General features: G+C 44.0%; 2 protein-coding genes across 4 annotated transcripts; one reads left to right on the forward strand and one right to left on the reverse strand.

Annotated features, from left to right (window-relative positions):
- Positions 1–168: 168 nt before the first annotated feature.
- On the forward strand, positions 169–10,566 carry hnrnpul1 (heterogeneous nuclear ribonucleoprotein U-like 1). 2 transcript variants are annotated; one of them, XM_046389830.1, is made up of 16 exons: positions 169–318; positions 824–1,080; positions 1,736–2,038; positions 2,506–2,719; positions 2,878–2,951; positions 3,273–3,412; positions 3,867–3,966; positions 4,053–4,165; positions 4,494–4,760; positions 4,992–5,114; positions 5,199–5,327; positions 7,461–7,629; positions 8,403–8,660; positions 8,754–8,902; positions 9,016–9,225; positions 9,559–10,566. In XM_046389830.1, exons 2-16 carry the CDS (start codon positions 858–860, stop codon positions 9,673–9,675), a joined length of 2,589 nt encoding a protein of 862 aa, XP_046245786.1. In that variant the 5' UTR covers positions 169–318; positions 824–857; the 3' UTR covers positions 9,676–10,566. The 2 variants fall into 2 exon arrangements, with proteins under 2 accessions (XP_046245786.1, XP_046245787.1); XM_046389831.1 differs by having other exon boundaries at positions 194–308.
- A 64-nt stretch (positions 10,567–10,630) lies between these two features.
- Positions 10,631–24,785, reverse strand: rasgrp4 (RAS guanyl releasing protein 4). 2 transcript variants are annotated; one of them, XM_046389835.1, is made up of 17 exons: positions 24,238–24,785; positions 18,964–19,106; positions 17,816–17,927; positions 17,533–17,595; positions 17,288–17,419; positions 16,983–17,124; positions 16,122–16,295; positions 15,852–15,968; positions 14,571–14,808; positions 14,398–14,468; positions 14,018–14,122; positions 13,777–13,886; positions 13,436–13,586; positions 13,318–13,354; positions 12,985–13,116; positions 12,679–12,881; positions 10,631–11,699 (listed from the first exon to the last, which is right to left on the reverse strand). In XM_046389835.1, the coding sequence occupies exons 1-17, from the start codon at positions 24,252–24,254 to the stop codon at positions 11,589–11,591; spliced, it is 2,058 nt and encodes a 685-aa protein (XP_046245791.1). In that variant the 5' UTR covers positions 24,255–24,785; the 3' UTR covers positions 10,631–11,588. The 2 variants fall into 2 exon arrangements, with proteins under 2 accessions (XP_046245791.1, XP_046245790.1); XM_046389834.1 differs by having other exon boundaries at positions 14,398–14,478; positions 14,571–14,846.
- Between the last annotated feature and the right edge of the window lie 527 nt (positions 24,786–25,312).

Raw genomic sequence — 25,312 nt, forward strand, 5'->3', positions numbered from 1 at the left:
ACTGCGTCACTTCCGTCTTTGGAGTGTACCAAGTGGGTAACGAATAAACTAGCTAAGCTAATGTGTCGGTTTTCACTCACGTTCGTCTCGCCAGATATAATTTTGCTAAAGAAACGAACGTGTTACTTGGGAGAAACTCTAGGTGCACCTCAGTGGATATAAAAATGGTAAGAGAATTCCCTAATAAACCTGTGTACTTGTGTAGGTCTGGGTAATTTCCGGTTCTGTGGGTCGTCGTGGTGTCCGACGCTAGGGGGCAGTAGCGACTGTCTTTTCATCCTCCATCACGTCTGACCCGCGCATCTCGCGTGAGAGGAGGTAGGCCTCAACCGTATTTTGGTGTTATTTTGCATCGTAATCCATACAGCGAATACATATTGCATTGACTACAGGAGTTGCATGTAAAACAGGTTAACTTTTGCAAGTTGTTTACCCTCAGAGTTTAACTTTCGTGTCCTGCGTCGGTTGTGGATTTGTTAGCTAACGCTAGGCTAAGAAGGTTGCCAGCATTAGCCACGTAGCGATAACTTGAAGTGAATAACAACCATAAGAAAGATACGAGTAATGGGTTCGTTTTTAAACCGCTGAATGTGCAAGAACAGTCTTCAGTACTGGATTATATGCGTTTTAATAACGTTTAGTCGAACCTGGTTCAAAGGTGGCTTACTGTATCTATCTAGCGTTGACTGGCTAATCGGCTAATGTAGCCTGTTTGGCTAAGGAGTCCAGCCGCCATCAGATATCGATTTTAAAGTTAGGCTCAGTGTTTTCACAACACTGAACTGTACTTAACCATTTTTTTTGTTTCCCCCTCGTTTGTTAGCAATCAAGTAAAGACATCAATCACCTGAAACACAATGAGTGTAGACGTGAAGAAACTGAAAGTAAACGAACTAAAAGAGGAGCTCCAGCGCCGCGGCCTGGACACCAAAGGCCTGAAGGCAGATCTGGTGGAGAGGCTGAAAGCAGCTCTGGAGGCTGAAGCTCAGGCTGATACCTCAGAGCAAGGAGAGCAGGAGGATGAGTACTGCGAGGACCCTCAAGACAACGACGACGTAGAGGATGTCGAAGAGCAGCAAGGTAAGCCCTATTGCATATTGTGCCTGACTTAAAGTGCCATCTCCGTGCAGACATTAAATTGCAATGGAATCGTCTTTGGGGTTAAAGTAACTGGGTTGTTTGACAAAGTTTATTCAGTCCATCACATACAATGTTTGGGTTCTGATTTGTCTCGGAGAAAATTGTGCACTTTACAGACCCTTTGCACATATTTAATTAAATGAGATGCAAGTGAACATGCAGATCAGAAATTAAAGGTACAGTATGTCGTAATTTCTTAATAAAACATCTAAAAATAACTATACTCACTGGTATATTTTTTTTGTTGAATTGGGTCTTTAACGTTATCCTCAAACTTTCCAACAAAGTTTCAAGCCTGAGAAATTTGTCATTTTGTTCACGGTAACAATGCGTTTATTATGGGCACTTGTTGCTATAACCTCTGAAGAGTGAAGAAGGTCAGTGAACGTGACAAAACAAAGTTTTCATCTGGTGTTTAACTATGAAGACAGCTGCTTTGATGCCATACAACTTATGTCTTCTGTTTCTGTTTGCTGAGTGAGCCGTTGCAGCAGAAACTACAAACGACATTTACACTGTCCAAATAAGTTCCACACATTTTTCTGCTGTTGTGAGCGTGAAAACCAATATTTTTGATCTCTCTTTTCACATACAGAAGCAGTTGATGATGATGATAATGGTGATGGTGACGGTGATGGCGACGGTGACGGCGATGGTGATGGCGATGGTGAAGGCGAAGGCGATGGTTATGTTCCTCAAGAGGAAGATGAGGGTCAAGATTCGGGTGGTTACTACGAGGATGAGGAGGCAGAAGGCGAGCCATATGAAAGTCAACCAACTTCAGACTCTGGTCACAGCATGCCCGACTTCACAGCAGATGTCGATATTCAGAAATCTGATGTGATGTCTGAGGAAGAGACTAAACCTGTGCCGGAGGCCAACGACGAGGATAAACAAGGTGATTTTCAAGATTTGCAATAGCTGAATGCACGGTATGAAATAGGCTCTGTAGACATGGAGTGTGTACTGTTTTTACTTACAGGTCAATAAAATCTTTCACTTTCGATGATTTTTCTAAAAATGGTGTTCACCAGTAGATCAGTAAAGACATAAAGACATGCCAGTTCATCAGTGACTCAGTGGATAGTAGCATTGCCTCATCAAGTAAGTTTGCTCTCTGCTGAGTCATAAATGCTTATATTATCTCACAACCAAAGCACAGCTGCTGCAGTTCTTCACAAAAGCTGTGGAACCAATACAGGGAATGTGAAATAAAAGAGGAAATGAACCAGCAGGGCCAAAAGTCCAAACATTTTGTCTAGTCCTGTGATGTTGTTTACAAGATTGTAGTGTGCATGTGTGTAAACAGAGAACAGTGGTCCCACTAAACATGTATGTCACTGTCATTGTTGCTATTCATTGTAGAAGTTAAAGTGGAAGTCAAAACCGAGGATGACCCAGAGCCTGTTGGAGACGAACAGCAGGACAATCATGGAACAGAAAATCAGGATAGCCAAGCTGGCGCCGCCCAGGCTGAGCAGGTCAAAGTGGAAGCTGATAAAGGTGGACACTACGGCCGCAAGAGACCATATGAGGAGAACAGGAGCTACGGCTACTATGAGCACCGTGAGGAAAAGAGGTATGCTTATCATAAACTGTGACATTTCGCTTTTAGGCTTCTAGTTTGTGTTCTAAATCATCAGTACAAAACAAATGTGTATAATTGACTGGTGTTGTTATGATTGTTGTCAGTGAAAGTGTTAACTCTTAACTTCATCCTCTGCTGATGATGTACAGATCCCGAACACCACAGCCCCCTGCTGAAGACGAGGAAGAGAATATAGATGACACTCTTGTGACGATTGATACATGTAAGTACAAGGTTGCATAACTGATTTCCGACATAGATATGTCTGCAGCACATGTTTCTAAATATTACAGTGATAGTTGAGTTCATGGAATGCATTGCCAAGAGGTGTATGCTGAAGGCCATACAGTTATATGGTTCATTGTGCCAGAAAAAGATGTTGTGTGTGTGTCCTGATTCTGCTTGAAATGAAACTTAATCACTTTGTCAGATTTTACTGCTTACGTCATACATTTGGACTTTTTGCATTTAAAAATAAATCTGCAATGCAGAGTTTTGAAGCATAAATTCATAATCTTTTTTTTTTTTTGGCTTTTCTTTTCAGATAACTGTGATCTGCACTTCAAAGTGTCCCGAGATCGCTACAGTGGTTATCCGCTGACCATTGAGGGCTTTGCTTACCTGTGGGCTGGAGCACGAGCCACACATGGTGTCACCCGAGGCCGTGTGTGTTATGAGATGAAGGTAATAAGTCATGTGTATCTTCCTCTATTGTAAAAGGGGCTTTAAAACTGATCAGACATGTGCAACTCACATACACCCACTTAGACAGAGCAAATGAAATGCTGAGCTACTGTAGATAAACTTTATTCTCTGTGCTGTGCCCTCATATGCGCTTATTGTTTTGAAACTGGATGAGCAGCTGCTTTGTTTCTCCTACTAACACACATTATCTTTACACTTAAGTATTGTATTACTCTAATGGTGTGAAAACATAATGTTAGTCCAGTATATTGGAAATATATGTTGTTATTGAAAACTGAGAAAGATTTGAAAACTAAATATATGAGATTGCAGTTAATATCTAACATATGCCAGCCCTTTGTTGACTGCTTTCCAATGTGGTGACTCGTTGGCTGCAGTTACATTTAATATTCCCTAAGCTTGTTTGTGACCTGATGTGTCCCCTGCTCTTCAGATCAACGAGGAAATTCCCGTAAAGCATCTGCCCAGCAGTGAGCCAGATCCCCATGTGGTCAGGATCGGATGGTCGGTCAACCACAGCAGCACTCAGCTCGGTGAGTGCAGTACTCACTGTTGGACTTGAGTAAAGCTTGAAGGCTGCAGTAGCTGTGGCCTAAAATGGAACTTTGTCTCGTTTTAGGTGAGGAGCCTTTTTCTTTTGGATACGGGGGAACAGGAAAGAAATCTGAAAACTGCAAGTTTGCAGACTTCGGTGAGAAGTTTGGTGAAAACGACGTCATTGGCTGTTACATTGTAAGTAATCAAAATCCTAATTCAGTTCAGTTTGTCTTCTTTCAGTAGCATCATGTGGAGATAATACGGACATGCTGCTTTATTGTGTCTTGCGCGTAGCACAGGGAACTGTAACTTGTGTTTTATTATACCGTCTTGTGCTGTATAATGACATGAATCTTGAATCTCTTTATATTGCATAGCATTTACATTAAGTGGGCCTTAGGTTGGTGAACTTGTAATTGACTTAGTTGTTTTATCAACAGACATTTATGGCAATAATTTCTCATAAGTTCATGTGTTTTGTCGCTGTAGTTAACAGTTTTCTGTCTCATGGCCATAACTTTAGGACTTTGAAAGTGGCAACGAGGTGGAGATGGGCTTTTCTAAGAATGGAACGTGGCTGGGTGTGGCTTTCCGGACAACCAAGGAAGCGCTGGCTGGCCAAGCCCTGTTCCCTCACGTCCTGGTGAAGAATTGTGCCGTCGAGTTCAACTTTGGACAGAAGCCGCAGCCATACTTCCCTCCACCAGAGGGATACACCTACATTCACAATCTGGACATGGAGGACAAAATCAGAGGCACTAAAGGACCCGCCACCAAATCAGAGTGTGAGGTAGGGCAGGACTGAAATGATGAAACATTATGTGGCATTTTGCTCACAACAACCCTGACCGACTTGGATACAGCACACATGCAGTCCAAAAATTGTATATTGTGTCTATAAAACCTAAAATCCCCTTTTTAGACTTTTTCAGTTTGGGTATTTTTTCTTTATTTTAATGGGAACCGGTCCTGTGAAGTAAAAAGAAAAATCATAATGTGTTTATTTGTGGACTTGTTTCAGATCCTGATGATGGTTGGCCTGCCTGCCTGTGGAAAGACCACTTGGGCTATTAAACACGCAGAGAGTAACCCTGAGAAGAAGTACAACATCTTGGGCACAAATGCCATCATGGACAAGATGAAGGTTGGTTTGATCCTCCACACCACACCCACACCACATCCACACCCTTCACATCCGCATTGTCCATCTTGACTGTTTGCTGTGCAGGTGATGGGTCTGCGTCGCCAGAGGAACTACTCCGGGCGCTGGGATGTTCTCATACAGCAGGCCACCCAGTGTCTGAACAGGCTGATTGAGATCGCTGCCCGCAAGAGACGCAACTACATCCTAGATCAGGTACTGCCCTCCCAGCCACACTCTGCTCTGATACTCGCCACAGTCAGTCAATGTGCCCTGATGATCACTCTCTCTAATGGACTATTTATTTATCTTTCAGGGGACTCTGTGTATTATAGAGTAGAAGAAGCATTGATCACCCTCTTGTCACTTGCTTGTCGTGTATTGTAAAAGAAAATGATTAATGGCTCTCATAAGTGACAGAATATTTCATGTTCTCATCCTTCAGTATATTTGCACTTGCTATTTCTTGTCATAATACAGTACTGTTTGTCTTGTGAATTGCAACAATGTACAAGTAAACCATGACTATGTAAAGATGTTGAGAAACAAGTAAGCTCTGACTGGTGAGTAAGAAAAACACCTTCTGTTGCTAATTTAATAAGACAGAGTTGATAGCTTTTTTAAAAGCTATTTTAAGAGAGATACATGGAACTTTTGAGTGTGTTTTTTAATAAAATGACCCTGAAGGTAAGTAACGACTAACAGTTTTTAGATTTTCAGATTCTTGTGTTCAGTAAGTGTGACAAAAGGTAGGTGGGTCTGATGGCGTCCTGGCTTTCCCGTGGACTCTGTGAGTATGTGCAGGTAGGTTCTATCTGTCTGTTGTTGTCTTGACTGGGACTAGAGTCCATATGAAGATGAGGTAAGTCGAGGTAAGTGTGGAGGGACCCGTCAGCGTTAGCAGGTGTTTTGGAAGGATGATGATGTTTAGAGGACGAAGTACATGAGATAAATTTTCACTGTAAGTTTGGTAGTTCAGAAATAGAGAAGTAGGAACAGTGACGTATGTGCTTGACTTGTGCTTAAACTGGCAAAAGAGATAGTTAGGAATTAAATGCATGTGCTCTTTTTTTCTTTAATTTCCAGGTTTTAACTCTGACGTGCATTAAAGGTGTTTAAGTGCACAGCTAATCTTCCAAGCTCGGTTGTTGCTGCAGACTAAGAAGTGTAAAATCATTTAATGTCCTGTTACTACAGTTTTTTCATCAGTCTGATGATAATATTGCTATAGAACAGTTTTTATTGACAAACTGTGTTGTTATCTCATAGTGTAGGTTTTCTGTTGGTCAGTGTAGAAACTAGTGGTCACTGTTCAGTGATCAGAGAGACTCACTGTGTCTTTGTTGTTGAGTGGTAAACGGTGTGAATCATTAATCATGACACGGCGTGGTGCTTAAAACCCAGTTGCAAGCAATTATGAATTTAAAACATTACATAACAGGATTTGTTAAGAAATGTTTTAATTTTATTTTTCGACAGATTTTTTTTTTTTAAACTGTGTCAATGAATATAGAAATTTTTTTAAAGCCCCGGTGACAGTGAGTGTGAAGTGCAGCTAAGCTTGACAGTAAACTGTATGACTTTATAAACTTGCGTGATTGGTTCCAGTTATCATAATGGGGTGACAAACTCAACTATTACATGGCAGAACATAGAATATTTAAATTAGCATTACTACGTTTCAGATAAAAATAATATCTCACTCGTTTGTTTTGACAGATGTTTTGCGGCCACCTAAATTTGCATGTTTTTGTTGTTGCTATCTGATTCCTCGCACACAATTTGCATGTTTGAAATACACTGCAGGGGCATCGCTCATTTTATCGTCTAACCTGCGTTTGCAGACTTCTGTGAGGGCACAGATAGTGGGTTTAGACTTAGATGTTGGACGAAATGCTCACCTCTGACAACAGAATCCACTTACAGCACTCTCTAAAAACATTTGTACTGATTGCGCATTGTCATCGCACGCAAGACTTTATTGTTTCAGCACAGTAACGACTGATATCACTTGAACATCCATTTCTGTCATTGGCTGATGTGTAACTGGTATGTCTGAATGTTGTTCTGTAACTGAGCGCACATACTGCACATTGTAGTCAGTTTAAGTGTTTGTGGGGTCCCTCCGTGTCCTTAATTAACATTCATCAGCAGTCACAGGGCTCCTGGACGCTCGGGCCGTGAGGTGAGTCTGTGGAGTGATGAGAGGCCATTAGAATCTGAGTAAAAGCGTAGACTGACATCCAAGCCAAACCTCTCTCACTTCATTATTGCAGGGTTCCAGTGGAAAGCCATTACAAGTAAACAATAACAAACAAGCTTCTACTTCTTTCTTGTCACCATTGCTAGACAAATGTATATGGATCAGCAAGGAGACGAAAAATGCGTCCTTTTGAAGGTTTTCAACGCAAGGCTATTGTAATTTGTCCCACGGACGAGGATTTAAAAGAACGAACATTAAAGCAAACCAATGAGCAGGGGAAGGATGTGCCCGATCATGCTGTTTTAGAAATGAAAGGTAGGAATGCTGTGGAAACAACAAATAAAACACCAGATCTACTTTTTACTTTTCTATGTGTTGTCTCTAAAATCAAACTTGGAAGATGTCCCCTCCCCCCCTTACCCCCTCATCATAGGCTTTGACCAGATATCAGACCTGGACTTTTTCTTTTTTTAAAGGCCCACATATATTTGATTCTTCCTTATTTTTTGCCTTCTATCGGCCACTTGCCATACAGCTTAGTTTCAATGCACTGCAAACTGAGACTTGGGCCTTCCTGAGGTCATGTAATAACAGAGCTACTCTTGCGCAATTTGATTCCCTGAAAAGGGTTTCCAAATGTCAAAGTTACAAGCAGTCACGTGCTCAAGTTGGAAGTTAATTTGTAACAGCGTTACGTCAGTTGTCCTTGGTTTGCAGTGCTGTTTCCTCCTCTCACCAACCTTCTAGTTGTCCTTTTTGTCCCCCTCCCCACCTCTACTGAACTCCTCCCTCTCCTATGTCTGCTTAAACAAATTTTTCCTCCATGTTCACCTGGAGGTGATGTTTGTTCCCTTTACCCTGCCATCTGCTGCCATCTATCTGCTCTTATTTTCTCTGTGATTTCCACCGTCTCTGTATGGTAGTAATTATTTTTCATTTTGTCTTCCGGTGGTGTGGCTGCTCTGGTCTTCACTACAATCCCCTACCCCTCTCTTTCTCTTTCTGTCCATCCTTCTCTTGCTGGATGGACTGTCTCTCTCCTCCTCCTCCTCCTCCTCCTCCCGTGGTCACCTCTGACACTCTCCAAGCCAACTTTACTCTCCCTGAGGCTTGCGACTTCCTGGAGGGGGTGACGTTCGTTGAGCTGGAGCGCGATGAGGCTGAAAGTCTGGTGAAGCAGTACAATGAGGAGGGCCGCAAGGCTGGCCCGCCCCCTGAGAAACGCTTTGACAACAGACAGGGCGGGTTCCGCGGACGCGGCGGCGGCTTCCAGCGCTATGACAACCGTGATGGATCCCGCGGTGGCTACCAGAACCGCAGTGACGGAGGTGGCGGATACAGAGGAGGTGAGTCGAGCGATCTGCGCACCTCAGATGTTTTATTTATTTTGAACATATGTTGGAACACATATTGTAATTTATTTTTTGTTTATCTGACAGGCTACAGTCGTGGTGGCTATAACCAGAACCGCTGGGGCAACAGCTACCGTGATGGCGGCTCGGATTCACGCAGCGGATATAACCGCAACCAACAGTCAGGAGGAAGCTACAATCGCTCAGCTCCTTACAACAAGGGAGGATACAACCAGGTACCCAACATGGCCTTTGTGTTTAACATTAGAGAAAAAATAATATGAAGAAAACAGAAAAAAAAAAAAAAAGAAATTAATGGATTCTCCTGAACGTCTGTCTTCACCTTCAGGGCTACAGCCAGAGCTACAATCAAGGTTACAACCAGGGCAACTACAACCAGAATTACTACAGCAACTATAGCCAGTATCCAGGCTACAGCCAGAGCTACAGCCAGACACCTGCCACTGGACAGACGTACAACCACCACCAGCAGCAGCAACAGCAGCAGCCGCAGCAGCAACAGCAGCAGCAGCAGAGCTACAACCAGCAGTATCAGCAGGTATTTGATGATTAACTGAACCACAGGGTGCTCCTGATGGCTCTTCCAGCAGTGTGTGAACGATCATCTATGGGTAGATGTATGAGTAGAGTCCATCTCCAGTCCTTCACCTGGGCTGTGTGCAGCTGTCTAACAGTTCTGGGCACAATCCAAATGTATGGACATAAGTCTGAGTTCGCTGCCCTGCAGAAACCTCAATCTCTTTGAAGCCACCTTAAATCCTTCAGGATGCGTTTCACGTGGCACCAAATAAAGGAACGCGGGTAGTTTGGGGGAAATTTGAAATTGTTGCGTGCTCTCATTGCTGTGCTTGTTTTCTGTTTCTCCCTGCAGTATGCTCAGCAGTGGCAGCAGTACTACCAGAACCAGAACCAGTGGAACCAGTATTACAGCCAGTACGGCAGCTACCCTGGACAGGGCAGCCAAGGCTCTTCCTCTGGTTCCCAGTAGATTTCACCCCGCATCTGTACCTGCACCCACCTACGTCCTAAACACTCTGACCTCTGCAGCGGATCGATTTTTGTACAGTCTCACAACCACAACTGTCCGTCTGGTTTAACACGGAAGCCTTCAACTGGGATCGGCTCCAGCCTCCCGCCACCCAGCAAAGCATGAGGGGATTTAGACCGTGGATGGGTGGGCCTTCATTCCTCACTAATCAGTGTACACATGAAATGTATACAGTTTGATGTTTGTTCTTTTTACAGAATGAAGTCTTACCCGAAGCCGTGACCATGAGGTGGTAGATCATAGCTATCAGAACATTTAATGAATGTTATCTATTATGCATTGAATGTGGATGACTGCTGAGGTGCAGGCTCCACATTTGCTACAGTTTGAAGAGGTAATTGTATATTTCTAGGATGCATAGTGTGAGAAGGTGGCAGGGCAGGGAAAAATACAGCAAAGGCTGAATAATTTTGCTTGTTTTGAGAAGCTCATAACAAAGAACAAAACGCATGCTTTTTACCCTCACAGCCCTTTTCTCTTTATTTTTTCGTAACCGAGTGAGCACATTTTATTTACTCCAATAGAATTCAAACATGGAACAATTTTTTTTTTTTAATTTTTTTTTTTTTAGGTGTCGATAATGTAGTATTTAAGAGTTAATCCAGCTTTTGATTAAGAACATTATTTTTGCCACTCTAAGTAGTTGAATGTGGAGTTTGTTTGGTTTTTTTCTTCTTTTTTATCCCTTTGTGATTGGTGTTAATGGAGTCCAGTAGTTAAATCCTGTTGTCAAACCCATTTTTTTCTACCTGAAAACAAAAATCTGATCGACCAGTTACTCAAAGTTGTGTTCTTGTCTTTATACAATAAATGCAGTTGTATACGCCTGTAGATGTTAATATGGTCCCTTATTTTTCCTTCTGCCAGTCAGTAAAGTCAAACACAACACATGCTGTATGATTTATCATTGTTGGTGTATTTTTTTACTTCTTATTTTCAACAAACTTGAAATTGTGGACAAAACAAAACACGCATTTAGCTAAAAAGAAGAATGCCAATTTTGGAGCATACATATAGTTCCAGTGCAGTCCTGCTGAACTTTGAATGAACTTCTAGAATAACTGAGAAGCCAGGGCAGGAAATAAACGTCTTCCGCTACTAGATATGGTGGCTGATGGATTAGACTTCACAAGCTGCCAGTGTTCCCTCATAAACGCATTGTTTATGAACATTTTCTGGAAATACAGTTAGGAAACTAACCAGATGGAAACGTTTAGTTAATCACCTACAAAAAAAAAAGGAAATCCAACACTTCCATTAAGACAAGGGCTTAAGTGAGTTGGAAAATTGACTGGCCTGGTAAAACCAAACACCTCACGAATGGCACAGAAACAAAGGACAGACTGTGTCATGTTATACACGTCACCAAAGTCGAACAAATGCCAATTCTAAAATGTATGGTGGCTTTCTAAATCCATGAATTGTCGTGTAGCTGCCAAAGTTAGAATTAACCAGACTTCTGTTGAGGTTAGTGTTAATTTCCTACCCTGTGTTTATTAGGTGTGTATTAGATCAGGGAACCCGTTAACGCCTGTTGTCCTAAATGACCTGATGGGCTGAGGTTGCGTAGAGTCTTAGCACCAGAGAGACAAGGCACCTGCTCAAAAAACAACAAGATGAGGTGTTCATAAATTACAAAAGGAAAAAAAAAAACAAACAAAAAAAAGTTTGAAGCCTAAACAATAAGCCAAACTAATGAGACGGACGACATAATAAAAACGTCAACCATGAAACATGAGGGAGTCCGTGTAGAGGAGATGATGTTCTCATGTGAATCTCATCAGTTCAACACCAGTCAGACACAACTCGGTCTTAAACGTGGTCTGGATGTTTTGGTCCATGAGGGGAGAGTCTCAGTCCGGCTCTCTGCTCTTGTCCTTGTAGAGGTGCAGCACCTCCATCTTCTCCTGCAGGACGGAAACGGGCGCGGAGCAGCCTCTGGTCCTCTGTGGCAGCGTGTTGACCTGCAAAACAGAAAAGACGAGCTCAGACGCAGAACCGCCTTCAGTTTCTAATGGGAAACCTTTGAGTTTGTCAAAAATAGCATGTAATTCGTGCAAAGTTTTTGTTTTTAGTTTTTAGTGCAGTTCTGGTTTGGGGAACGCACTCACACAACAATAACCATTAAAACAGATCTTAACAACTGATGGCTGTGTGAGTTTAGTGAAAGGGTGAGGGGTCTCTGCTGTGCTCATTTGCCAAATGTCATTTATGAACACTAAATCACAAGTCACTTCTTGTGAACATACAGAACTCGGTAAATAAAACCAAAACCATGGAACCATGGACTCCGTTTGGTGGTGAGGGAGAGCTGGCAGGCTGCTTTTCTCAGTTCTCCTTTGGAGAAGAGAAACAATTGACCGTTGAAAGGACAAGCTGGGTGCACAAAGGATTATTTCTTGATTTAATTTGCTGTGTTCTCTTACAGCTTTTAGACTAGAAGCTTAATCAGCCGAGCTAAGTGACCACACCTGTGCAGAGAGTGAAGGCGTGCAGTGCAGAGATGTATATCCACAGTGAGGAGCATTTAAAATGTCTGACTTTGGCAGAAATCTTGTCACAACTTCTGCTATCAAAACAATTTGAAAGCTGCTTTAATCACACACTGAATAACAGTAGAGAATTTAAATGATTGTCCTGCAACAACACAGCTACCACTTTAAATATCAGTGCACCACAGGACTTTAATGTACAGATGTCACTGTGCTCGACATACACAGGAAAAATACAGCGCAAAGAGTTATTTTACAGCCTTTTACGTGTATTTTACAGTAGATTCACACTCCAGACGGCCTCTGTTGCAGCACCTGAAAGTGTAAGTGAATCTGAGCTTACTGAGCCCACACTGCTGGGATTGAGACTGACGTTTCTGAGCAAGTTTAAATAAGCCAGCAGTGACACACAAACTCGGGCTTCCTGTGTGATCACCTCGCGTGGTCTCACCTTCCTGTCCGCGGGCGCGTGTACAACAGAGTTGTGGTGGTTTCCCCTCCTGTCCCTCTTCTCCGGCGTCCACACTCCGGGGTCAGTCTGCGTGGAGCGGTCCGACAGCGCGGAGTCCCCCGTGTTGTTTTTCCAGGCAGACGTACCCCTGTTGTGCTCTGTCTCATTACTTTGGGGGAAAACAAAGGCCTCCTCCTCTGAACCTGACAGAGCACATAAGACACGTCCCGAGTGTGAGGTCATTGCATGGGCAGGGGATTGTAGTTGTGACTTGTGTGCTGTGCGCGTCGTGGACGGCGGACGTACTCAGGCTGCTTCCCTTGGTTTTGGAGTCTGGGGCAGGAGTGCACGGGCAGGACCCAGTTGTGTTTCTGTGTTTCTTCGAGCACTCCATTCCCACCAGATCTCTACAGTGTCTGTGACAGTTGATCCCACAGTCTGACGGAAAGGGAAACAAGCGGAGACTTGTTTAACAGATGCGCTGAAGGACGTAAAGGATCAGTTCACTCAAATTACCAAAGAGCCGATCAAACCAAAATGATCTGTTTGGCCCGATACCACGGGTGTTGTCGTAATGTGGGTGAACTGTCCCTTTAAATTCTTCTCGCTTAAATGGCACTACACGGACTGCGCTCTTACCTTTACAGTGGTAGCCCTGCTTGATGACTCCCCACAGCTACGAGAGGGCAAACAGGACACGTGTGATGCTACAGTTTGCTTCAAACCATACGAATGAATGAATAATGTGAATACTCACAAAGCCGCCACACGTGTAACAAAACGTCGGCCGTTTATACGTGGTTTCATGGAAGTTGTGCGCGTCATTGAAGTTGAAGCCCAGCTTGGCACATACAGACATTCCCCTCATGAAGTAAGAGGTGATTTCTTCACGGCTGATCTGTCCCTCCCTGGGCAGAAAAAAATTTCCAAAGTGCGACACGAAAGTGAGTAAGTGAGCTGAGGTTTTCACAAACCGTCGAGCAGCTCGTGTTGTTTCATGTTTTATTTTGTTGTGTTGTGTTTTTTTTTTGTTTTCTCTCTCGTGTTTTGCTGCCACGGCACCGTGAGAGGCCTTTGTGCGTGTTGCAGCTTCCTCACCTGTCAGTTTCGTGAGTGCAGAAGGAGAAGGGGAAGTTGGCCGCTATTTTCTCAAACTCCTCCAGTGAAATGTAACCATCCTGGTTGTGGTCGTAATTTTTCATTATGGACTGCAGGGGGCAACAGAGCAATCAAGACAGTCAGTTGCACTTGTCAGGGAGCAGTTGGTTAGTTCTGCTTTAGCCTGCCAAGTAATAAGGAAGTGAAAGACATGGGGTTTGTTGCAGAGTCACATACTCACATCCACCATCTGCTTGACGTGTTTAGATATGGTGTCAGGGTCGAGCCTCGGGGTGACGCCTGAACCCCACTCTGCCACTACTGGTGGTTTAACGGGAGCAACGGGCTGTGGACCGACAGATGCAGCCATGAGAAAAGAAGTGCTGCACATACGAGCAACAGAGAGAGAAAAAAGAGCACACCCACCACATAACACGCTTCCCTAACGTACAGCACTTTGATGTGGCTGATTTTGATGTATTTCAGCACCGAGGCTGTGCTTTTGTTTTGAAGAAGATGTTACGCCCACAGAGAGTACACAAATGTCCCCTTTCTTGTGAACAGAGTGTCAACCAGTGTGATAAGGCTCAACTTCAAAAACGAGTATGGAGCTCTACTGACCTGGATCTTGGGGTTCTTGGGTTCCTTGGTGTAAGAAAGTTCATAGATCTCATCCTCAGTGTAGTATAAATCTAGAGAGAGCTGAAGCATTAAAAGAACATAATTTAAGATGTTCTTTGTGGAATGCTTTCTGTCAGAACTCTTAAGACGGTCTTCCAGGTTCTGTCTCGTACCGTGAGCAGATGCAGAAGGTCTTTGTTGGCCTCGAAAGGCGGCGTGCAACTGTGAAGGGCCAGCAGGTCGTTGATGTTGCTGTACAGGTGCTGCAGCTTGCCCAGGTTGATCTTGTCCCCGTCGATGTAGTCTGGCAGGGCCTCGTTCAGCGAGATCAGGTCCTTCAGGTGGACGCCCAGGATGGGCACCTTGAAGCCGCCGCACTCGTTGTACACCCGCCGGTAGTTGATGTAGTTGCTGCGTGAGGAGAGCAGCTCTGTCATCTCACTCAGGGCCTCAAAGAGGACAAAGATCAAGAATGATAAATGAGCCTGTCACGTGTCTCTTCAGACGGTTATTCAGACTTAATATGAAGTGAAAATAGACAACTCTTTTTTTAAAAAAAGAAAAAATGTTTCTAAGATTTATTATCAAGTAATTGTTGACGGCACAGCGATATCGCTCAAATCGTTTCCCTGTAAGGCTCGCCATCACTGTGCCACCGGGCGTTATTTTTCACAGAAAAATGGGTGCTTGATTATGGCACAAAAGAAGCACGTCTGCCATTACGCAACTACAACAGGGGGAGAGTGATAGAAACCAAGACAGAACAAGAGTGAACAGATGGGCGTTCACTTAACGGCCTGTTCCCCCGTCAATATGTGTTACCGCTCAACACCAAGACTTGAGAGGGTTCAAAACTGACTCTAAGCTTGCATTCTCTCCGTTAGATCTGTAAATAATAAAGCCTGTCCACTTAATTGGTTAATATACTTAATCATGCTGAGGATGGTAGCCAGGCTGCTGGTGGTAACCATGTTGCTAACGCTAATGCTAACTAATGCTTGCAGCCAGAGCACAGACTAGGATCCGCAAGGAGGCCAGAAACACAAGAGGGGCTGCAAGTATTACATTAGCTGAAAAGTTGTCTGTTTCCATCATAACAATTGATATAAAACAAAGGAACCAGTTATCTCCCAAAAGAAAACAAGAAGTGAAACTGTGACCAATGCCAAACCGTTCCAAAATGTGCTGCACATGTACTGTGTTAGCTTCATAGTTAAGGCTGAAAACGAAAATGAAAATAAAAATCTATTGCCACCGAATCTCATCAAATTTACATATAACCCGACAGACTGTGAAAACAGCAGACAAGAACATGAAATTATGAATATGAAGCAGGACACGAATACACTGAAGCCAAGAAATGTCAAAGTGATGAGAACGATTAAAGAGTGAACAGTTGAGTCACTCTGGCTTTGTGGTGAGGCAATGTGACTCTTGAGTAATATTTGAAATACCTTAGTGATGTCAGGAGGCAGCAGGTTAGAGGTGTCTTTGAGGCGGGAGATTGAGCTGTGACAGAGGCCTCCAGTCACTGCCATTAGAGTGTTGAAATTTTGCAGAGCTCGAAGTTTCTGCAAAGGGGAGAGCAGAGCGAGTGACTGCAGGGTGTGAAACAGCACGCAAAGTCATTTTCTCGAAACAAGTACACTTCTTGGCAGCCAAACAGAAATCCCTCTGAGCGTCTTAGCTAATGTTTGTGACGTTTCATCGCTCAGCTAGTTTACCTGAGCCACATGGATGAACTTAGTGAAGACCTGGGCTCTCTGCTGGGCTGTGTGTCTGCTGAGGATCATCAGCTGGACCCACTGGGAGACTCCGTTGCACATCATGACCGACCGCTCCAGAGCAGGGTTGTCCCTCACCGAGCCCCGCACCACGTAGCTGCGGTAGTCCAGGAACTGGCCAATCAGATGATCAGATAGTGGTCAGGCAGGAAAAAGTGTAGCGCTGTTTTCGCTCAGGTGTTCAAGCAGGGTAGAAGTCTGTCACCAAATTCAAATCAGCCAGAGCACCAACCAGATAACTGCCTCAGCCACTTTTTACTGCAACATACTTGGATCAGACTTTGTACTTCTAACTGCTCCGCTACTGAAAGAGAAAATAAAAATGCAGTACCGCTTTCTAAATACTTTACAAAGGGTTTGAGTATGGAGTTACTGACATTACTAAGGAAATGGATTTGGGTACTGATGTTCTCCAGCTTCTCAAGAGTGAAGGTGGTCAAACTGCCCATTGGATCTTGTTGGTGAAATACTTGAACTTAGTAAGAACACCAAATTAGTTATGCAGCAGGAGATGTCATGCACAAGCTAGAGGGATTTCTCGCCAACTGACAATGATTAACAGTTTCTGTTTAGTTGTCAGGTAAAATGATGTTTTAACTGTAAATTGTTTCCACAGTGTCATCTTCATCTGGGAACTGATTATCATAGCCATGGGACATTTGTCATTCTAATTAGCATTTGTTCACTCCAGCATGTGATCAGATCTTCCTTGTCTGCACTTTCACCTGGTGTGAGTGTTTCTTTTGGGACCAGCAGCAGGATGAGGCCAGCAGATAGTGAGAGGTTGTTAGCTGAACTTACTGAGACGTTACAGAAATTCTTGAACTCCAGGTAGCTGAGGTGCTCAGCCATCTCGTCGGGCTCCATATGGTCAAAGATCAAAGACACCTTCCTCTTCTTCACAGAGGGTGAGGGTGCCTGGAATATGTTCACATGAGGGCTTCTAGGAAAAGAAAGCCAAGCAACAGGACAAGAATAGATGGTTTTTCTATTTATAGAAAAACTCTCTTTTCTATTTATTGAAAAGCTTGTGAGGGGTGCATCCAAACGAGCAAAGTATAGTTCCTCCATGGCATGATGGTGAATCAAATCAAAACATGGCTCACAAGCAGGAGGAGTCGGGGAGCTGCGAGTGTGTCTCCTCTCCGTCTGACCGGACCAGTGCCCACAGGTCCCCCATAGTCTGCTCGAGGAGGGGGTCTGCCTCAAAAACCGCCTGGAACTGGCTGATCCACTGCCTTGCCACACAACAGGACAGAAAATATGTTTACTACCTGCAAATAGAGCAGGATAACCAGTTCTGTCACAGTCTGTCGTACAACACTACCATGTGCCCGGTGCCCTTACTCACCTGATAAGGTGGCAGATCTGCGTCCGCCTCAGTCCTCTCTTGTCTGAGGGACAGTCCTTGTAAGTGGGAGAAAAAGTCAAGGATCTAAACACACTGTGCGGCTATGGCACAACATTACACTAAACACCAGCAGGGATATATACTTCAAATCTGCTTTGGAGACAAGGCAAGTGCAGAACAAAGCAATGCTTGTTTCCTGATCTGATTAATGAACGTGGACACGGGATTGGGAGCAGTGCACCGGCGGGACCAGAGCGCTGCACTGAGTGACAGTGGAGGATATAGACTGAGAAGCTTCTGGGCAAACATCTGGGATGGCACAACCCAACTGTGCATCATCAAGGTCATGTGGACCAGCTGGGACCCTCTGGGGCTGGAAAGCTTCCCTTCCGAATCTGCAGCAGCACACATTTCGCACAAGGAGGATTAACGTGGTTAAAGACAAGAACAAGAACAAGAACAAAACCTGTGGGCCGAACTCACGCCGGCTCAGCGGCCAAGCGGTTCATTTCAGTTCACTGCAGTTTTGTTTGAGTGGATTTTAGATTTTTCTCCAGGTGACATGTGCTTTTCTGTCACGCCCTCAAGACATGCAGCACAGGTGAACTGGAGATTTTAAATTTCCCGTAGGTGTGAGCGTTTGTCTGTGTTGAACTTGTGAAGAAATGATAACCTGCCTGCTGGGCGTTTTCCTGCGTGTTTTCATATACACACCTTACTGGTATTAACTTAAAAATACATGTATTGTGATCATTACAACACCCCCCTCCCTCCTCCTTCACACACACACACACACACACACACACACACACACACACCATACCAATGTGATTTCCTCCTAGTCGTATCTGCACATTCATACCTTATTTATTTATTTCCTTTTGTTCACCGGTGCTGTTCTGTCCTGGTTACTCATCGAGGACATTTTGTATTATCATTATTTATCTGTGATGAAAAATGTCCCTCAGAAAAACTACTTGATTATCCAGATTAACTGGGACCACAAATGAAATCCCATTCACCCCCATTACTGTGGTGGTAGCAGGGCCCTGCAGCGCAGTATCTCTGCAAATTAAACATGCTACATATGAAGTATCCAGACATGTTTTGTTCTTTTGGGGTTTTTTTTTTGTGATTTGGAGCCAGATGAACAGAAAGGGAGGCAGAGAGGACAGGGATTTTGTTTAACACTGCATGGGAATAGCTAGTTGGCCTCTGCAGCCCCACAGAACAAAGCTTGATTGTATGAGACTGCCCTTTGTCTCCCTCACTACTCCCCTCCGTCCCTCCCTCCTTCAGTTTCTCTCACCCTGGATTCACCTCCCTCACTCTCCCTCATCCCTCATTTATATAACCTGGTTGTGATAAAGAGTAAAGACACATGACACAAACTTTGGGAACATGTGCAAACACGGAGGGACAGAGACTGACCGAAGCAGTTCAGGCAGCGCTGTATGAGCTCATCCAGGCTGGCAGCGCTGGCACTGGGAGCAGAGCTGGGGCTCTGCAGGGCCCGGCTGATGTCCTGAGCACTGGGACATGTATTCCTCCTCCGCTGTACCAGCTTGGGCTTCCTGAGACACACAGAGAGAGACAGAGAGAGTGAGAGTCAGACACAGACAGGGAGTATAAGTAGCCTAGAAATAAGTAGAGCAGAGTGTGGTGAGGTAACGCAGGTCAGCATCTGAGGAAATGCAGCTCCCCACATCTGATAAGCTGTGCTACAGCACTGCAGCTGTCTTAACCAGCACACTAGCAGAACAACTGCAAACAACTACGGTACACAGGGTTCTGTGTTTCCATGCCTGAAAGCTTCCTGGAAATGCCAGAACAGTCCAGAAAATGTCCATTATATGTCAAACAGGTCACAGATTGGAGTTGCTTTGACATTTTTCAGTCATAAGCGTAACAGATTTAGATGCTGCAGGCGCTCTGAGGATAAGAAGGAAGAAATGGTCCTGCTGCAGACAGCAGTTTGGTGAGCGAGTGCTATAATTCCCTGCACAAGTTAAAAAAAAAACAACAAACTCACAACACTGCTGTCTTTATCAGGTGGCTATGAAATTTAAAATGAAACTATAGGCACAGTATACACTGAAAATCTGAAGATCAGGCTGAAAATAATTCTATCACATTTGGACGAGGCCAGTAGTGTAATATGTCCCACATTCACTGCAATGCTGATTTGCAAGCCATTGTAATATTTCAGCGTTTCCTCAGAAAACCAGTTCCTTTCAGCGCCTTTATGTATTCACAAAAGTGCAGCACAGTTTGAGGCACACGCAGTAGGACGCAAAGGTCTGCAAACATCAAGCAAATGTATGACAGCATGTAAAAACAGGGCAACATGTTGGTTTCATTATTCAGCTTGCTGAACAACACCCACAGTGGACACAAAAAAAATCTATAAATGTTTGAATGCTGTATTCACACAGTGTGAAACTGCCGGGACGCAAAAGGAAAGAAGGAGAATAAACAGTTCTGCCAGAATAATTTTTTTAAAAAATTTCCTCTCAGTTTTTCTTGTGATTTTTGAAGAGTTTTACCACCTCAGGTTTCTAAAACCAATCGCTGCTCAATTTAACTCCTCACAGCTTACAGACACACAATTTGCAACGGACATCACTTTGCTTTAGGGATCACCGTTAAGTTCAAAGACTGATGTTTAAAATAATGAGGCCATACAGTGAAGCTGCAATGATGCTGAACTTCCAACCAGTGATCCCGAGTGTCAGCACTGAGTTACTTTTCAAGGGCTTTTCAAATGCCTTTAAAAAGACAAACGAGACTCCTTCCCATGATGCGATTAATGCTTCCTCTTCAGATCAGGGGCTCAGTTTAGCAATGTCTCACTGTATTTCACAATAACCAGTAAAGTGACACTTTTCATACGTTTTGCATTTAAGCATGTGTCTCTGCTTCAGTTTTGCAAAAGAGTTGGTATAAAAGAGTTGGCTTTGACCCACAATCCTCCAGCCAAATGAAAACTCATCACTTTTTAGACATTAAGTGTTCAGACTTTCAGTGCTGTGCCTGAGCATTTCAGATTCTGTCCTCATGTGGAAACAGTGTGTAGCACATAAACAGTATGTACCATGAGAGGCTGCGTTGGTCGCTATACTGCAGCTAATGTGATGAGATTACCAGGAAATACTTCTGAGTTCAGAGAACTGGTGACAAGTTCCCTGAATGACCCAATCTGCTGCACCCCCTTCTCTTAACCTGCGCCGTGTGTGTGTGTGTGTGTGCACCTCATTTCCCCAGCCCACTCACATTCTCAGTGTACACAAACACACACCCACACACACAAACACATACACAACATATATGTGCATCCGCATCCACATCCACATGAAAACGACACTCATGGATGTACAAATTTCATACAGGCGTACAGGGTGACATTCACTGTTCTATTTATACCACAAGCTGCTCTCCTGCCTGTGCGTGCTGTTTCAATCAGCCGCCACAGTTATCACACCACACACACACCCTCAGCCACGCCTGGATTCACAAACCCTGATGGAGGTGGGGGGGTTGCCAGTGGTGACCCCATCTCTCTGGGTCCTGGTAGTCCAGCTTTGGGTGACTGGTTCAGAAACCTGCTGGGCAACAAAAGCCCACCTCTCGTCCTCCTTCTCCTCCTCGCCTCATTACACTGGCTGGCTACTGAATTCAAAACACTAACACTAAACAGCACAGCGTGTACCACCATGAGCTATGTGTCAGTAAGGGTAGCCACCGTTTACACGCCTACAGTATAATCCACTGTCCCTTTGTCCCATCAAATGTTTTCTGATATTCTTGAAAAGTTGAAGGATTACACACATCTCTCTCTAGCCTAGGACCCTTGGTCTGTTTGTCATCCATTGTCATTCACCTCCTACAGTCACAAGAAGTGACTTTTTGTTTTTTAATCAAGTTTGAGGCTGTTTACTTTCACTCGTTTAAGGATTTCCATCTGACAGCAGTGCTGTAACCTTTAGCTGCTTCCTGGCAAATTCAAATGAACATTTTTTGATCTTCAGGTGGAAAATACCAAAAGTATCTTAACTCAGGTGGGATATGAACTCACAACCTCCAGTTCTGGTGGCCGATGCCACAACAAGCTGCTTCCACTTAACCTTTATGTGATTTAAAAAGTGATAGTAGTCGGCTAATTCTTTTTGTTTAAAAAGAGGAATGAAGAAAAATGTCTGTGAATGAATATTAATTACTTAAATATATCATTTCTGTACATTTGGCCAGTTGATTTTCTGACTTGTGATGCATGGTTCTCTTATCTCAGTGGCCTTAACAAGTCATCATCTCACTCTTTGAGTCAGAGTGAATCCAGCTCTGACTGTCTCATACGAGGAGACACGCTCGCTACTACAAACAGAAGTGCTGATGGGGAAATGTTACTGATGTCATGATGTTTGCCAGGGAATTTCCCCCCAGACTGCTGAGCAGGTAACGCACGGCACAGCAGCCATCGATCTCTTTTCTGCGTCATGAGTCTGACCTGCCACAGCGACGGAGGACTGTTGGTAAATACAGTCAGCGTGTGGTGGACTCCCATGCAAATCTGAACACAGTTGGAATTACTGTTTGGGAATTTGCATTCACGTTCTGCTAGGAGTCACATACACAACCTGAAAAAACACAATAATAAACCCTCTGTATTCAGCTGTGCATCCATGGAAACACACGACTGCTGAAATTTGAAAGTGAAAAAGAAAATCTTTGTGTACACGAGGGGGGAACAAAACTTTAAATATTAATGAACTTGTCTCTGGGTGCATCATTTTATTTCAGGAAGACCTTCCACACCTCCTTTTCCTCGCGGACTCCTTTTCCTTCGCCCACTTTTTCCTTTTCCTTCATCCTTACTCTATTCAAGCCATTCAGGAAGCTGCTTCTCCTTCTTTTCTTTGGAAATCCCCCACTCACTCCCTTTCCCATCCGTGTCAGGACTCCTGGCTACAGATCCAGCCCCCCTCCCCTCGCTCTCACACATGCAGGGAGGGGGTTATGCAAATTCCTCTCTTTCTTTCCTTAATTGATTAATTGAAGCCAGGGCCCTTTGAAGGCCTTGTTTGTGAGCTGCTCTTTTTCTCTCCCCTCTCACAACCTGCGTTCTTGTTCCCTCTGCATCGAGAGGATGCATCTCCCGCAATGAGCCATTCATCGATTGGCTACAACAATAAAGTCACTGTACCAACCATTGTAGTCAACATCAGAAACTTTGCAGAAATGTCTTAAGCTGTTTTGTGAAGGACAGGAAGAAGAAGAAGCAGTAAAAACGGAGGCTACAACCACAAAGTCTGTTCGACAACAAAGTCATACCTGTGCACACCTGCCAAGGGAGTAATTCCTACGTCAACAATTCTGCTCCCAGAGACTTTGAAGTGTCATTCAAACCAAATGTATTTGTTACGTTGTTTGTGGTGTCTTTTTCCCCACAGACCTTTTAAATCATTTGTGAATCTTTTCTAAAACTTTATCATGGCCTTATGTCCTTTTTTAATTATTGGTGATACTCTTTTCTCTGAACTGAGTTCATTTTTTCCGCTTTTCTCCTGATCTAGTACGTTAATCTAACATCATTAATGTACTAATGCAGCTGAAACACTTCATATACATCTCATATAAACAAGTGCTAGTCAATCCCTTTCTCATCGACATCAGCCCTTGTGCTCCTCTCAGATTCACAGCTCAGTGTCCCAACTAGGAGTTGATGCATTATTATTTTTTAGAGCTTGTTTAGATCACAATGTAGAAAATTGCAGTTTAACTTACAGAACTTTTGTGTTATGTTGGGTTTTGGGCACAAATGTAACAGTCTTTACAACAGAATGTAAAGTCCACACGAAGAGTCCGCATTGACGTCTGTTGTGCTGACTGTGTGAAGGGATTTGCAGAAGTGAACTCCAGAAATGCGTGTCACCAGTTGTCAGAAACTGTTACAACTGATTTAAGATCATCTCAACGCAGTCACACCACTCCATCAGTCCACCTTAAACTCAGGTAGTCAAATCACACCCAGCACACATCTGACTACCTTAACATTCAACACAACAAGCCTTTCATTCCAGGCAATCTGATAAGAGCTGCGGTCACAACTACAGCAGTAAAAGAAAAAAAAATTACCACCGAAAACACAAGGTACTAGACAAGCATTTTCTCAGCAGTATCTGAGTTCAAATGCAAAAACCTCAAGATTTCACTGGACAGGAGAGAAAAGCAGAACAGTTACATGGAAAGGTGAGCAGGCAGCGTTCAACAGGCACGCACAACTGTTGAATGTCAGAGCTCGCATGTGTGCAGTACACACAAACAGTTTGAGCTGTTCCTCACTGATATGCAGGTCAAACACTTTAGCTGTGACCGTGTGCGAGTGAATTGCATGTCTGCAACCTTTTCTTTTAGCAAAAAGCAGCTGTCCCTGCACTCTGTCTAGATTTAAGGGCAGAAAACATACACACAAAGTGGAAAATAAGACGCCCTCATTTCTCTTTGACTTGTCAAGAACCTTCATGCAAACCACAGTGCATCTCACAACCTCAAGGTTCACACGTCGCTGCTGCACACAAAACACTTGCTGCTGACACATACTTAGACTTAGAGTACACTTGCATAAGAAGCTGAGCTGCAAGTGGGTCTGAGTGCTCCAGACTCTCACTTCTGATGCACCCTCTATTTTCCCTTTTGCTTTTTAATTACCTCTTGGTCTTGTTCATTGCAGAGCTCTTCTCCTCAGCCGCACACCTCCTCCACTGGTGATCCACACGGGCATCTGAGCGTGTCCCTACAGCTCCATGGTTGACCCTGCTCCTCCTCCTCTTCCTCCTCCTCCTCCTCCTCCTTCTCCTCCTCTGTGTCCTCTATGTGTTTATGTGCCCAGGACAGCAGGAGCGGTCACAGGATGGAGAGCTGCTGGGGGTGAGGGCTGTCCACCTACCAGTCATCGACTAGGCTAAACTCAGCGCCTAAACCCCACTTATCAAAACAGTCTCAGTGTGTCAGTTAACCTTTCTCTCTCTTTCTCTCTCTCTCTCTCTCTCTCTCTCTCTGCTATCTGAAGATATCTATCAAACACAAATGAGCAACAAAACTGACTTCACCTGCAACAAAGCCAAAATGTTGAGAGAAAAAGCCCCAAACGAGCTTCAAAGTAGACTGCGATAACTCACAAAAGTCATTCACTTGTCCCCTCAACATAAACAAGTCAGCATCTTAAATGGAGGAACTGGCTCTGACAGATAGGGGAACTCACATCGGTTTCTGTGTGTGTGTGTGTGTGTGTGTGTGCGTGCAAGGGGGAGGGGAGAGAGAGAGAGAGAGAGAGAGAGAGAGAGAGAGAGAGAGAGAGAGAGAGCGACAGCGAGAGGATAGTGAACACAAATGCAGTGCCCACAGAGGAAGGAGGAGGAGAGTTAGAGAAAGATACTGATGAGCCATCATCTGAGCACCATCAGTGTACTTCAGGAAACGACATCTGTGGTTCTTTTTTCAGAGCATCAACAAAGAAAAAAATAATATAGGCCACACCTAAATGTCACTTTATGATGCAGTTTTCTGGAGCATCGCCTCAACTTGGCAAAAGAATCAGTTCCTGAAAAGGAAAAAAACTGATGTCTGATAACATTGTTGACTCCTGACACGCGTCTCCCTGCTAGATTTGTTCATCCAGGGTCTCCAGTGTCCCCAAAATCACGTCTATCACCCTGATTTCTTCCTTTTCTTCTTTTTTTTTAAAACTCCCTCTGTCATTTCTCAGGGTATCAAGTCATTACAC

The sequence above is a fragment of the Scatophagus argus genome, chromosome 5, assembly GCF_020382885.2.
Source record: "Scatophagus argus isolate fScaArg1 chromosome 5, fScaArg1.pri, whole genome shotgun sequence".
Lineage (NCBI taxonomy): Eukaryota > Metazoa > Chordata > Actinopteri > Scatophagidae > Scatophagus > Scatophagus argus.